At 38.1% G+C, this 15,311-nt stretch overlaps 1 protein-coding gene across 6 annotated transcripts in view; it reads left to right on the top strand.

The window, feature by feature from the left end:
- The window catches only part of fat3b (FAT atypical cadherin 3b), an 80,864-nt gene that overhangs the window by 48,133 nt on the left and 17,420 nt on the right, over positions 1-15,311 (top strand). For all 6 annotated transcript variants that reach the window (XM_008427208.2, XM_008427210.2, XM_008427209.2 and 3 more), the window contains 15 exons: positions 1,846-1,999; positions 2,103-2,336; positions 3,699-3,877; positions 5,187-5,400; positions 5,541-5,755; positions 5,838-5,975; positions 6,235-6,378; positions 6,549-6,746; positions 7,099-7,376; positions 7,479-8,041; positions 10,484-10,615; positions 10,752-10,909; positions 11,034-11,568; positions 12,180-12,333; positions 14,750-14,897. In XM_008427208.2, the coding sequence (XP_008425430.1) occupies positions 1,846-1,999; positions 2,103-2,336; positions 3,699-3,877; positions 5,187-5,400; positions 5,541-5,755; positions 5,838-5,975; positions 6,235-6,378; positions 6,549-6,746; positions 7,099-7,376; positions 7,479-8,041; positions 10,484-10,615; positions 10,752-10,909; positions 11,034-11,568; positions 12,180-12,333; positions 14,750-14,897 (3,444 nt within the window). The remainder of the gene's footprint in view (positions 1-1,845; positions 2,000-2,102; positions 2,337-3,698; positions 3,878-5,186; positions 5,401-5,540; positions 5,756-5,837; positions 5,976-6,234; positions 6,379-6,548; positions 6,747-7,098; positions 7,377-7,478; positions 8,042-10,483; positions 10,616-10,751; positions 10,910-11,033; positions 11,569-12,179; positions 12,334-14,749; positions 14,898-15,311) is intronic.

Genomic DNA, 15,311 nt, shown 5'->3' on the forward strand with positions numbered 1-15,311 from the left:
TGCTTTTTTTTTGACAATTTTACATTTAGATTAAATCTAATCAGGAAACACTTGGCAACAAAAGATTGAGAATTGGGGTTTGGGCATGAAGAACCTTGATAGTAATGCATTAATCATCAAATAATAAATAATCCAAATGACATGTAAAACAATCTTCTACTGTATAGCTCTAAACTAGTTTGAAGTTGCAGTGTCATTACCAATGAATCCTCTTTTGGCTGAGTAAATCATAGTGTTAAGTTATGTTAGGATTAGTATATTCCTAACTTGGAATGATAGTTAAACAAAATGCGTTTGTTAAAACGTGTGTTTTGTTCAGCGGTGCATTAAAGTAGCTTCTGGTTGCGCAAAAAAGAATGTTTGGATTGTTTTCAGCAAACTTTTAACCTGATCTTCATCTTGTACTTTTATAGTATTTCAGCATAAAAATGTATGAATAAAACATGAATAATAAATGAAAGTGAATGATAAACGCAAGACATTAAATCACATAAATAATAGTCATCTCATTTAAACTTTTTGTACTAACTTGACGACCCTAAATCTCACAACATGCTGTTATACAGTTTGAACTGTATAACAGCAACTAATCTGACACTGTGACTGGGCTGAACTTTGTGAGACAAAGCATCACAAAGTATAATGATAAATGGGCTGATAATGTTTTGGGAGTATTTTATTCCGTTTATTAATATTCAGCAGTACTTCAGTTTGACAAAATTAGTAGAAGAATTATTAAAAATCATTAAGAATTTCCTTTGAATTCCTCCCGATCGCCCTCTTCTCTTCTGGTAGTCCTTCTGTACTCTTGTTAGGCAAGTGTATGTGCATACAAAGCATTTAGTCTGTCATTAAAAATTAAAAACATGGAAAAATTTAAGGTCAGATTTTGTCTTACGAGCTTGCTGTTTATACATATTAATCAAATTTATGTGCTTTTTTTTTTCTTGCAAATGTAGTCATTTTATTAGAAGGAGAATATCATTCATGGCATCATCCATGACTGCATTTATGTCTATTTGGTTGCCAAAACTTTTACCATGCATTATTTATTATCTTTTACTTGGTTAATGTAAGTTTTATTTCAGAGCGCCTGTTTGAAGAGTTATGCAGCTGTGGTCTGAGGTTAACAATCTTCTAATACAGCTGAAGTCAACCTTCCATAAAATAATATTATCCTGGTTTATTCTTATTAAAATCAGCTGTAATATGCTTTTAGCTTGGGGTAAAGGTGAAGAACTTTACCTCAAACCAATGTTGCTGTCTCATGAAAGACAACATTAGATGTCACACTTGATTCTTGTTTTGAAACATTTCAGTTGCAGAATTGCTCCACCATACAAAAACACCAAATCTATCATTAAAAACCCTAAATTAATATGTGATACATGACGACTAGTTAATATTTCTACTGCAGCGTATGTGACAGACAATATTGTAATCCCATTAGAGAGAATGACACTATCGCCTAATCAATTTTGAAGGTAGTGGCTGTTCTATTATCTGTTGATGAGATGATCAGCTAATCAACTTTGAGATATCGCAAAGGATTGCTAAGTGAAAAGAAAAAGGGAGACGTGTTACACACTATACAGTACATAAATGTTTGCCTGTGTATGAGGACACTTAGTTCTTTTCCAGAGGCAATTATTGGCTGGAATGGATGCTGGGCCAGGGAAGGGTGTTTAACTGTGTTGACCTTGATCTAACAGCAGGGATAATGGAGACAAAGCAGAAACAGTCACATGTTTTTTTTTATTTTATTTTTTAATTATTATTAGAGACACCTATGTTGTTTCACATGTGGTCATCTGTTCTCATATCTATTTTTTTATACTGTCCTAGGCGGTGTACGGGGCCTCTTTTCCTGAGGACATTCCCATTAACAAGGGCATTCTGACGGTTGGTGCAACAGATGCTGACTCAGGTTCCAGTGCTGAGATCCAGTATTCACTATTTGGCATTGGAGTAGAAGATTTCTATATGGATGCCAACACTGGTACATTCTGTTTTCTTATCATTTCCTATTTTCATGGCAAAAGCAACAAATACTCCCAAAGCTAAGTAGCTAAAGCTCTGACATATTTCTTTCATGTTTCAAGGTGAATTGCGAACCGCCACCATAATAGACAGAGAAACAACACCCTCCTACAAACTCATTGCTCAGGCTACTGACGGGGGAGGGCTGTTCTGCCGATCTGACATTTCTCTAAAAGTGTTGGACGTGAATGACAATGCTCCCTCTTTTTCGACAACTCATTACCTGGCAAGTGTGTATGAGAATGCCTCCCCCAAGGCTTTGCTTACCCGCCTGCAAGCCAGTGACCCTGATGAAGGTAAACCAACAAGAAGTTTTGCTTCAGTCATATAATAAATGCGGAATAAATCCACAGAGTGCTCGTGATGAGACTGTTTGTTAGAAGTCTCATCACTTCTAACGTGAAGTGATGAGACTGACAATGGCACAGTACTGACAATGGTTGTCAGTACTGTGCCATAAAGACTTATCCATTTCGTCACATTATAACCTCAAAGTTGAATGTATTTTTTGGACGTTAAGTTATAGACAGGCACAAAGTAATGCATTATTGAGATAGTATGAAGAATATATAGTTAAAGCAAGAATTCTCACAAGTTAAAATGTGAAAAGCTGTACTTTGATAACCATAAGTAAATTCTTTCAGAAATCAGTAAACAGGGTTAAACTAAGTGTTATTTAACCTCAGTCTAAAAACAGCAGTTTTTTCAAGGCCTCTCAGGTATGTAAGAAAATTCTAGTGAACAAACTGAATCAGTAAGGGCAAGAAAAACATCAACCAGGTCCGGCATAAAGGCAAGCAGAAGTTAAAAGCAGGGTTAGAAAACAATATCCTGATTCTGACCCATAAACATCTCACAGATCCCTGTTTGTTTTATCATCTGAAAATGGAAAAAAAAAAAAAAATTGCACGACTGTAAACCTACCAGGATATATATGATTTAACTAAACTGTCAGGCTGGGCAAGGGAAGCATTAATGAAGCAGAGAAATTTTGCTAGCACTGGAGGAGCTGCAGAAATCCACAGCTCAAGTAGGAGGAGGATCTGTTACAAGACAACAAATAGCCTGTGGCAGCAAAACAGTTGCAAGAGCTGCACTATTATTGACAGAATCCTGTAAGTAATAATTCTTGGTTTGCTCCGAGTCATTTGGGGATCCACATACATGACAGAATTCTCCTGTGGTCAACCATTCAATTTTAGCCTAAATGCAAAATTCCGTGTCTGGGAGGAACACTAACCCTTCACAGAACCATGTATGCACCTCTCTCATAAAAATGATAGTGGCAGAAATGTGCTATGAAGATTCAACTGAGAATGTGTCATTTCAAACTAAAATTGAACTATTTTGCAAAGTAGATGGACCAATTTCAGTCTCTAGCCTTGCAAAAAATAAGAAATGCAAAATGATATTCTGCAGTTATTGCAGCAAATGTCTTACTTCAAAGTGTTGGCAAAAAATGCTTAATGGTTCCTACATTTTATTGATTTGTAAAATTTTCAAAGCATGTACGAGTATAATTCGTATAATTATCCTTCCATTTCACAATTATGCACTAACTGATTTTGGACCATCCAGTGGTTATACTAAGACTAAATCTGTTCATGGTGTATAAATACTTTTGCAATGCGCTGTAACCGACTGTTTGTACCATCCAGGTCTGAACCGTACAGTTGTATATTCTCTGGTGGATTCATTCGATGGGATATTTTCCATCGATCCGGTTACTGGAATAGTGATCCTGGAGAAATTCCTGGACAGAGAGAGCCGAGACTCGTATCGCATTCGTGTTCAGGCTACCGATCGGGTTGGGCAACAGGGGGCGCTGTCCTCACAGGTTAGTAACAAGTTACTTAGTGGTTAAATTAGAGTATGAAGTTGTAACATCATGAATCAATTGTTTATTGTTTTTTTTTTTTTAAATACACTTTTCTTCTAATATCACGATGAGACAAAAGGCTTGAATAAACACGATCAAATAGATTGAAGCCTGGCACAAAAAGCAAACTGCTTGGAAAAACAGCTAACTGATAGACCAGCTATTTCAATCAAAAAAGCTTAATGTACCGCATGTCCGTTCAGCTGATTATCAGTTTGTGATAGGAACAATTTAAATATTAAAAGCAAATAACATGCAAGTGATTTTGGGCTTCCTCGTTACTTCATTATCATATAGTAGTAAATAAATAACCTGTCTCCGCTTCACAATTTATTCTGTAAATTCAACCCAAGAGTTACAAATGGTACATATGACGCAAAATAGGTGACATCTGGTCTTAAACAAAGTACCGTTACATAAAATAATTTTATTTTGGTATAACTCTGTTATAAAATAGTTTATTATGTACATAATAAATTATTTTAATAAATAGATGGTTGTTGTGAGGGAAAAACATTCATTCAAAAGCTTAATTAGTTTAATTATTTTTAATTAAATATATTAAAGATAATATTATTTAATTAATAAATTAATAATTTTGTGGCTGTCATGTCTGACTGTACGATCTTATCAAAATTATCTGAATGATCAACACCATATCTGTCTCCAGCGTAGATTAGTTGCGCCAGAGATGTTAGAATGTGAGCAGCACTGTGTTGGGATGTGATTCTGTATCTCTGTTCATATGCGTGAAAAAATTAATGCTTGCATATGCCAGCGAGTGAAGCCATTTTGTTTACTAGAAAGATTAGTTTAATAACAGGGTAGATTTTAATTAAGATAAAATATCATTACAGTTTTCAGTGGCCGCGACAGAAAAGATGGGGAAGGTGACGTTAACAATGTCAGAGGGAAAGCGCGGAAACTGGAACAGAGTTGCTCTTCCACTAAGTGGATTGGTCTTTCTAAGGTCCTCTTGGATTTCTATAATGGGTCCGGTACACAAACTAAAATTATAACTTACACATCAACAGTGTCCCAGCAAGTCACAGCTATGTTATTGTGAGATCTCACAACTTGTATTTTTTTTTATGTTTCAAATGTTTAATGATTAAAATGGTTTAAGTGATATCACTAAAATCACAATGAGACAAAAGGCTTGAATAAACACGATCAAATAGATTGAAGCCTGGCACAAAAAGCAAACTGGTGTTTTGATTTTAACTGGAGCATATTAAGTTTCCCAATTTTTCTCTTTGTCACTCAGGTTGATTTGACTATCTTGGTCTTGGATGTGAATGACAATGCTCCAGTTTTCCAGAGGAGAGATTATGCCGTTACTGTCCCTGAGGATGTCGCCATGGGAACCGAGGTTCTGCGAATATTGGCGACAAGTGCCGACATCGGACCCAATGCGGAGATCACCTACAGCATCAGATCGGGCAACGAGCTGGGAAAGTTCAACATAAACGGAAAACTGGGTGAGCAGATGTGGCTTGTTGTGCAATATGTTAAAATATTTGAATGAGTAGAATCCTATTTTAATAAACACTTCATTGTTAGATTACATAAAGTCTTGTTTTAACGTTTTTTGTTTAATTAACAATTTGCATATTTTTAGGCTCAATTACAGTGGCTGATGACTTGGACTTTGAGGTATGCAAGGACTACTACATCACTGTTGAGGCTTGGGACAATGGGAACCCTCCTCTTAGCACTGCTACGATGGTTGTCATCGAACTCATGGATGTCAACGACAATGCTCCAATGTTCGATCAGGATATCTATAATGTTCTGATCAGTGAGGATGCATCTATAGGACAGACCGTTACAAGGGTAATTCTTAGTCCTCATTTGTTTTTGGCACTCACTTGTCTCCCTTTTTACTAATCTCTATCTTTACCAACATGTTGTGAAGGTGTTGGCAGAAGATCTGGACAGCCAAGTGAATGGACGAATCACCTATTCAATTCTGAAAGGTGATCGGACCAATCACTTCTGGATTGATCCTGTGACTGGGCTGCTTAAAGTTAATAAGAGACTTGACAGAGAACTAGTAAGGGTTTTTCTTAATACGCAGCAACATCCTTAGTCACAATTGTAATAAACTAAATGGTTGGGTTATTGTGATGCTTTTAGTGAGAGTAAAACTTTAAATTACTTCAAGGCTTTTTACACATCCCTTTCATGGTTGTCAATGAATATAAAGTTCACTGTATTTTGTATGCAATCCATTAGAATTTTTAGATTAGTAAGCAAGGGATTGCAAAAATACTCATCTAGTGAAGTCTGTTATCTTCATGTTTATCCTCTAGGTATCCAGGTACACTTTATCTGTACAAGCATTTGATAGCGGCTCTCCTGCCATGTCCTCCACTGTCGCCGTTAATATCGATATCTCTGATGTTAACGACAACCCTCCGGTATTTACTCCTCCCAACTCCACAGCCATTATACAGGTAATCCTGCGTGTGTGTGTGTGTGTGTGTGTGTGTGCGTGTGCGTGTGCGTGTGTGTGTGCGTGTGTATGCGTGTGCGTGTGTGTGTGTGTGTGTGTGTGTGTGTGTGTGTATGTCCTCTGTGTAGGTCTTTTATGTTTTGACATTCAAACTCATCACTGTACTTTCAGCTCAACCAGGCTGCTGGCACCAACCTGCTAACATTGTCAGTCAGTGATAAAGACTCCCCTAGAAACGGTGCCCCCTTTGTGTTTCGCATAGTGGCAGGAAATGAAGGTAGTTTCTTCCGTTTGGACCAGACTGGATCTCTAAAGTCCAACCGTGTGTTCGGTCCTGAAGCACCCAGAGAATTCATACTTGAAATTCAGGTAATGGCTGGATGTGCTGTTTGTCGCTCACTGTTTTGTGGAGGTTTTTGAAAGCAAATTACCTGGATATCCCAGAATAACTTAGAACCCTTTAAAAGTAATCTTAGAATGTTCTGTTAATGAAATGGTTGAAACTAAATGCTTGCATGCTTCTTATACATTGTATGTAAATATGTGATTTCATTTGTAGACTGAATCAGGTTTCGGTGGGTAATCTGGTTAATATGATAACATTACCAGCTACCTCTAACATTAGAAACCTAACAATGTTCTACCTTAAGTAGTTTCTATACATGTCTGTGTATAGTTTGTTAATTTATTCATCGTCTAATGTCCTCTTTTGATGCCATAGGCAAGTGACTCGGGTAAACCGAGTCTTACTTCTTCTTCCTGGGCTTTTCTGAGAGTCATTGGTAACAGTCAGTACAAGCCCATTGTCTCCCCTCTGGAAATCTACATCGTCATGTCAACGGATACTTTTCCGGGTGGTCCGATCGGCCGAATCTATGCCACAGACCGTGACCCCAATGACGTCCTGTCTTTTACCCACAAGCCTCATCCAAAGAGCATGTTTAAGATCAACAGACAAGATGGGAGTGTTGTTGCTCTGCCAGGCTTGGAACCTGGGAGGTACATGCAAATTACACAAACTTAAAATTCATACAGCCAAAAGTTTGCTCCGGAAAAAACTTCCTGAGTGAAAATGCATTACATGTTCTTGTCTTCTTTCAGATACCAGATGAACGCAACAATCAGTGACGGACGATTTGCTGTCATAGCTGATGTGTCAGTCCAGGTTGAACAGGTGACTGATGTTTTGCTGCGTAGCGCCCTGACCTTGCGCTTCAGCTCCGTCTCATGGGAGGAATTGCTTGGACGGTACCTGAATCAGATTAAAGTAACTTTACGAGCTATATCCGGCTGGAAATGGTTACCAGGGCAGCAGGATCCTCTTCACATACTTGGTGTGCAGCCAGTTACAGGGACATCTAATATCGATTTGGTTCTGGCAGTGGAGAGACCGGAGACGTTAGGCACTGGACGGATGGAGGGGTTTTACTCCCAGCTGGAGTTGGCAGCAAAGCTGGAGGAAGCAGCAGCACGTGGTGAGATGCGAGGTGCCCTTGCTGGAGCTGTTTTAATTAGCGGCACCTGTTCTGGGAAGCTGGATTGTGGAGACATGGAGTGTAAAAACACGCTGGTGATGGAGGGGGGGTTGCCTGTTACCTACGACACAGAAAGGATCACCTTGGTGCTGCCCAGGTTTGGACGCACAGAGAGCTGCACTTGCTCAGGTGAGCATTTCACTTTTTTTCAAAAATGTTATTCTTACAAATGGTCAACACTTCTAATTTAACTTCCTTAAGGTATTTTTGTGATGATGCAAATGTACACTGACTGGCCACTTTATTAGGGACACCTTCCAAGTACCAGGTTGGACTCCCATTTTCCTTTAAAATTGCCTTAATTCTTTATGGAATAAAATGAAAAAATTGCCTGAAACACTCTTTGGAGATTTTGGTCCATATTAATGTAATATCATAATGCTGTTGCTGTAGATTTGTCACCTCCAAAAAAATCCCCTATGCAAATTTTACATTTCACCACATTCATAAGGTGCTCTATATGGATCTGCTTATTGGATTACAGTAAATGCATTGCCACATTAAAAAAGCAATATGAACTTTGTCACATGACTCACAGTTTGCCAAGAACAAGAAACAAAAAAACATCCCACATCATTACATCTCCACTACCGTGTTTTCTCCATATTGTGGCTATCTTCTCGGGATGACATTAACCTTCATCAGTATTAAGTGATCCAATGGCTCTCACTCTGTGATGGTCTGGTTTTGGTGAACCTGTGTGAATTGTTGCCTAAGTTTCCTGTAGTTAGCTGCCAGAAATGCTAACTGATGTTTTCCTGTCTTTTGCTATAGTAGCTCATCTGCTTTGAGGTTTGACTTAATGTGCATTCAGAGATGATATTCTGTATACTCTTTTTTTTTTTGGTTACTTACACTGCACACTTAGACAAAGTCATTAGTACCCTTCAACAATTTGTAAAAATTAAAAAAAGTAATTTTATGTAATAATACACACAGGTGTATTATTACAGACAAAAGTAACGATACATAAAAGCGTACAGGAAATTGTGACCTTCAGACATTGCTTCCAAATTGTGGTTCAACAGAATCTTTTAAAAAAAAAACAAACCAACGAAACAGACCCAGAACATAACTGAGCCTCCTCCATGTTTCAGACAGTTTTATTTTCTTGATATGCAACATTTTTGTGTGTAAGAATATAGATTTGATGTGCCTTGCACAACCTTCTTCAGAGGTTGTTCTGGGATTGTTCTTTCATTTTATCCTTCCCTTCAATCTGTCATTAATTTTCTTCCTCTGGTCACTGCCAAGGAAGTTGGCTACAGTCCTGCAGACCTTAAACCTACAAATAATATCTGCAGCTGTAGTCACAGGGACATCACACTGCTTGGAGTTAACCAAACCAACCCTCTAATTTTATTTTTAATGTCCTGTTTTAATTTTGGGCAACTCTCTCCTTGGCTTCCTGTGTTGCATGTTTAGTGTGGTACACAACATGTCACCAAACAGAACGGTGATCATTTTTAAACATTTAAAAAAGCAGACTGACTAATTACAGACTCGAAGACACCTATCATAGACAACATGTACCTGTGGTCAAATTATTTTTCATTTTTTTAGCAGGACCATCATTTTTTTCCAGGCATGTTTAGTTAAAAAAAAAATGTAATGTTGAACCACATTTCAAAAGCAATGTATGATTTTCACTGATGCATTTTCAGTATTTTTTTTTATTCATTATTACTTATAGTTATAGTTATTGCAGTAACCATTGTGGACTTTTAAGTAATTAACAGATAGGTATCAACTATTTTGTCCATGCGTGTCTTTTTTTCTTTCTATCCTCTGAAACCACCTGCAATTCTCTGACTTCTAACACCAACAATACTTTTTCCTTCACATGCGTGCTGCTATCTGGAGAGTTTTTTTTGTTGTTTTTTTTATGTTTTCAGACCATTTTCTGAAAAAGTGACGAATGGTTGTGTGTGAAAATCTTATTAGGTCAGCAATTTCTCTAATACTCAAGCCAATCCCACAGGCGCAAACAAACATTTCACTTTCAAACTCACTTAAATTTATTTTCTTCCCCACTCTGATGCTCGGTTTGAACTCTAGCAAGTTATCTTCAGCCCATCGAAATGTCCTCATGCAATGAGTTGCTGTAATGTAATAGTCTGAGGCTCAATTTGCATTAAAAAGCAATCGAGCTGGCATACTTAATAAACTGACTGGGGAGTGTAATACTTTCCACATTTTATTTTTTTGTGGTCACATATATTTTACTGTATAGTGTGTTTGGTTTGTTTTCTGCTTTTGCGACAGATACATTTCCCAAGTTGGTATTATAAACTTACATCAGTCCTATTCTATTCTATTCTATTCTATTCTATTCTATTCTATTCTATTCTATTCTATTCTATTCTATTCTATTATATTATATTGAATGTATTAGTTTTTACTGAGTCAGGGAATACTCAGGGCATGAATTTGTTTTGCACACTTGAAGGTAGTGTTTTTTTAATCACTATAAATTCTAAGGATTTATTGTCTTGCATGGGTGGTTGATAAAATGAGAGTGTAACAGTGCTCTGTTCTGTTATTTATGCGTCCATCCCGTTTCGCAAACAGGAGGCACGTGCCCAACCCCTGTAGAACTTTGTGAAGGTCAGTCCTGTCCAGACGATATGCGGTGTGTCCTTTCTGGTCCAACAGCACCATCTGTCTGCCAGTGTCAGCCTGAGCGATTGGATGAGTGTGCAGGTATGATTTTATTATTTTCGCTTCCTGGGCCACTTTGTTCAGCTTTTCTCAACTGTACTGTAAAGGATGTATGAAAGCTTAACAGTTTATTGAGCTGTAATTGAAACTTGTTTCTCCTCCTGGTATGACTGAGTAGGTCAGACCTCTCTGAGCTTTTCTGGAAACAGCTACATCAAGTACAGAGTGACAGAGAGGGTCCAGAGTGGAGAGATGAGACTTGGCCTCAGGGTCAGAACGCTTCAAACAAGAGGAGTCATTATGTTCACTCGCGTTAACCCTTGCACTATGCTAAAGGTAAATGTAAAAACTGACCGCAGTTATGCAGTTCTTCTACTTCCCTGGATGCTTTTCTGCTCAATTTCTGCATATTAAACTGTTTTGTCATGAAAACTGTAAAACAGAAACGTTTTGTTACCAGATTGAAGGGGGTCGACTGTGGTTCCAGTTGGACTGCGACAACACCCTTGGGGTCATGGGCATCTCAGACAGACCAATAAATGATGGTCTGTGGCATTCAGTTGCTTTAGAGCTGACCAGAAACTACACCCTTCTTTCACTGGACGACAGCTACGTGGAACGTCGCAGAGCGGCACGGGCCCCAGTCCGTCTCTGGCCACTCGCTCCCGATTCCTCGTTTTTCTTTGGGGCACAAGTGAGGCTGCTGAACGGGCCAGGTGAGAGACCTATCTTTGGGCTTGAGGAAAGCCTGGGAGGAGGGCCAGACTTTGGAGAGCGTTCAGTGAGGGGCCCGGCGAGAGCCCAGGACGGCTTCCAAGGTTGCCTGGGGTCACTGATGCTGAACGGTAACGAGCTGCCACTCCAAAATAAGAGGAGCCGTTACGCCGAGATAGCCGGGCTGAGTGAGGTCAAGCTGGGCTGTGTTCTTTACCCAGATCCATGCATCAGCCAGCCATGCCTCAATGGAGCCATCTGCAGCAGCCTGCCATTTGGAGGTCTGTATGCATGCAGATGACCATAACTCAAACTCAAACTGTTAGAATTATTTTTACTAAAAGAACATTTACATGTTACCAACTAGAGATGCATCTGATTTTGCTGTTGCTATGTTTGGCAGGAAATGAAACGACCAAAAAAGGATTTTTTAAATGCAAAAATTAGATGTGATAGGTTAAACATTCACAACTGTTCATGACTGGATCACTGAATCTGGGTCTTCAGAGTCTTATATATGTAAGCATATTAATACGAAGAAGTGCAATAGAAAAAGTTGCACAGGCTTTGGGGATAGTCGCAGTATTGCAGGTTGATAATAAAGAACCTCTTTGCGTCTAAAGAATCTCTGTAATATGAGTTTAATTTGTTTAAATAAACTAATGGTTTAATAGAAAAAACATTTGTTTTTATTCATTTACGTTATAATCATTATAATTTTAGGTTTTAGTCTAAATAACATGATCTATTTGCACCATATACCTACAGTAAATCGTTCTCTCTTGTGCTTCAAAATCTTTGTTCTAATAAAATGATTTCGTATGAATCTCCTTTGTCAGCATGATTGTTGAAATATGGTATTAAAGAAACAAATCTAATCTTTACCCTCCAGGCTTCATGTGCAGTTGCAGCAGTGGATTCACTGGGGGGCGCTGTGAAGTTGAACTAACATCCTGCATGCCAAACCCATGCCAGAACGGTGGAGAGTGCAAAGCTGTTGGCAATGCATTCCTCTGTGGCTGTCCGAGAGGACTCAGGGGACTTATGTAAGATTTTAAAAAGCATTAAATACACACACGCACCCACACAATGGACTTAATAGTACACTGTAGAAGATGTGTTAATGAATAGTGTGCCCCACTTACAAACTGTTTACACACACTCAGAGTGATGATTTAGCACAATAAAACATCAGCAGCTACTCTCTCTTTCAAGCATAAAATGCCATGTGCTACGCTCCCGCCCCCCGAAACATACACACATTCACCTACTACCCACAGTGTGGTTGTACATGCTGTTATGAGAGACAAATTGGTGGTTCTAATTTAATTCGGGATAATTCTTGGTTGAAAAGCCTGTAATCAGTCTGTAGCTGCCTTCCTAATTACTGCTCAGTAATTGTCTTTGAAATAACCTCTGCATTTGCGTGGTTGTTTAACAGAGCCACCACTAGGGAGCAGTTTTCATCAAAAGAAGAGTTGGGTTGCTTTGACGGAGAAGCTCTTCTGATAAAGATGGAATGAAGTTTATGTATTTAAAATGTTCATTTTCCACGTTGCAATAATCACACAGCAAACAACGTTGATGGAAATTGAAAACTGCATTTTGAATATGGTCAAACTTAAAGCAAGGATGCTCAAATATTATCATCCACTGTAATATTTGGATAAATTTCCCCTAGCAAATTTCCCCTAGAGGTTATCTCTATGCATTTCCTATTGTCTGATTGTATAAGGTTTTAAATCAAACAGACATGTTCACATAGATTCATAGAAAGGAAAATGCCCCCCAGAAAAATCGCATGCGTAGTTTCAACCTCTGCATGAATATGTGTTCCTTTTAGGTTTTTACATCAAACAGATCGGTCTAATACTTTTTACAGCCTTCAGCCTTCATATCCACAGTCCTTTTAAAATGGTTTGTTTCCTGCTTTCTGTATAGTAAACAAATCCTCAGCAGAGTTTAAGTTAAGGATGTGGGATTTTATTCCAGAAGCACAAATTATTGAACTTTATTTTTCCCGAACCAGTTTTGACATGTGTTTTGGATCATTGCACAAACTGTATGGACTAACAAAGCAGGAGAATAACTTCAGAGTGCTTCAGTTTCACCCCAAGTCACCAGCTCAGATGGCTGAAACATGGCCACTATTGCTTACTTCTTCAGGTTATTGATTTCAAACACATACAGAGGTGTCATGCAATAGATAAAGCAGGCTAACCTCAAGCTTTGTCCCAAAAGGTGAAAAACTGTGGATCACAAACTGTGGGTCTCTGGCAGAAAACAAGCCTTTTTCATGACGCTCTACCCATTCTGTCATGAGGAGTGTCCAGATGTGTGGCTCCAATGATGCCAGAAGCTTCCTGACGGCCACAGAAAGTGTGTGGTTGAGCCGCAACTCGGTAAAGAATACCTGGCTAAATATTAGTGAGGGATTATTTAGATATTTGAATCAGTTCGAATGTATAATTTTGACAATGCACAGACTAGATGACTGCCAATCTAAACTGTAGTGTTTCCACATGGAGTATCTGCTGAGTGGGCCGGACTGTCCAGCTGTTGTTCCTACAGAAACCTTATTTTGAAATAAATGAAATTAATTCACAACAAATTTAAAAGCAAGACTTGTACATTCCACATAAACAGCCAAGTTATGCAGTAAAAATAAAAATATTTATATATGACTCAACTGGCAGACAGTCTGAATTTTTCTGTTTTTAATTAGGCCATGAAGTATTCATTATTCAAAATATTTATGAGAGGATTTCACTGACCAGCAGATCTAAGCGCTGAGGAGTAAAACTTTATATATTTAATGACTCCCTGCACTTTTATCATTAGAAAAAAAAAACTTTGGATAGTTTCACAATAAGGCTTCCTCTGAAATGCTTTTTTTTTTTTTTTTTTTTTTGTCAGAGAAAAAAAAAAACTCTTGCAAAGCGTTTTGAAAAATCCTATCAAGGAAAAAAATAATTGAAAAGCAAAAAGTAGTATTTTCTTTTCCATTCACAGCAGGACACCGTGTTTGATATAAAAACCTAAGAGGAACACATATTCATGCAGAGGTTGGAACTACGCATGCAATTTTTCTGGGGGGCATTTTTCTTTCTATGAATCTATGTGAACATGTCTGTTTGATTTAAAACCTTATACAATCAGACAATAGGAAATGCATAGAGTTAACCTCTTGTTTTGACTGTAGTCTGGAAAAATATCAAAGATTGTGGAATTTCATGTAAATGCTTGACAGGGATGAGTTTTATTATATGATATGGATATGTGCCATATCCATATTTACAATACATTTATACACTTTCAAATTGAGAAAATATGGCAAATTGACATATATTTTTTAGCATACCGTCAAACCTTTAATTTTGTGTTCTTTTAGTTTTACTGCAAAAAAAAAGTTCTCTTCAGCACATCCCATGAATGGTAATATACTTGTCTCTTGCCCGTCAGATGTGATGTGGATGTAAATGAGTGTGACCAGGACAACTGTGGAAACAGAGGAGAGTGTGTCAACACGTTCGGTTCGTTCTACTGCAACTGCTCAGATGGATACGAGGACCAGTTTTGCGACAATCAGGTCCCTGAGGATGACACAGAGGTAGAGTTTTAACCACGCACACAAAGTCGGATTAATAAAAGAGTAATAAATCCAGGGGAAAATACTCCAGTATATTCACCTAATTATACTTGGGAGTCACAGTGAAACTGCTAGGAGTTTTGAGAGATACGGCCACCTGGAGGGATTTGTATCCTTGTCTCCACACTGAAGGAGTTAAAGTGTGGTAATGGGTGAATCACAGCTTTTATTTGAAGTTTGTCATGCTTATGACTTTTATTATGCATTACACTACGTTCCTTCTAGTGCAATTTCCAGACGCTTTCAAGTTGTCTACATTGAAACGAAGTGTTTGACTGATTCTAAAATGGGTCCAGCTCATCTGTTTTATTTCTCCATGTACTACTTAGCTTTTTTTAATGAAGTGAAACAAAGCAATCACAGAGGTTTATATAT

This window comes from Poecilia reticulata, linkage group LG14 (genome assembly GCF_000633615.1).
Source record: "Poecilia reticulata strain Guanapo linkage group LG14, Guppy_female_1.0+MT, whole genome shotgun sequence".
Classification (NCBI taxonomy): domain Eukaryota; kingdom Metazoa; phylum Chordata; class Actinopteri; order Cyprinodontiformes; family Poeciliidae; genus Poecilia; species Poecilia reticulata.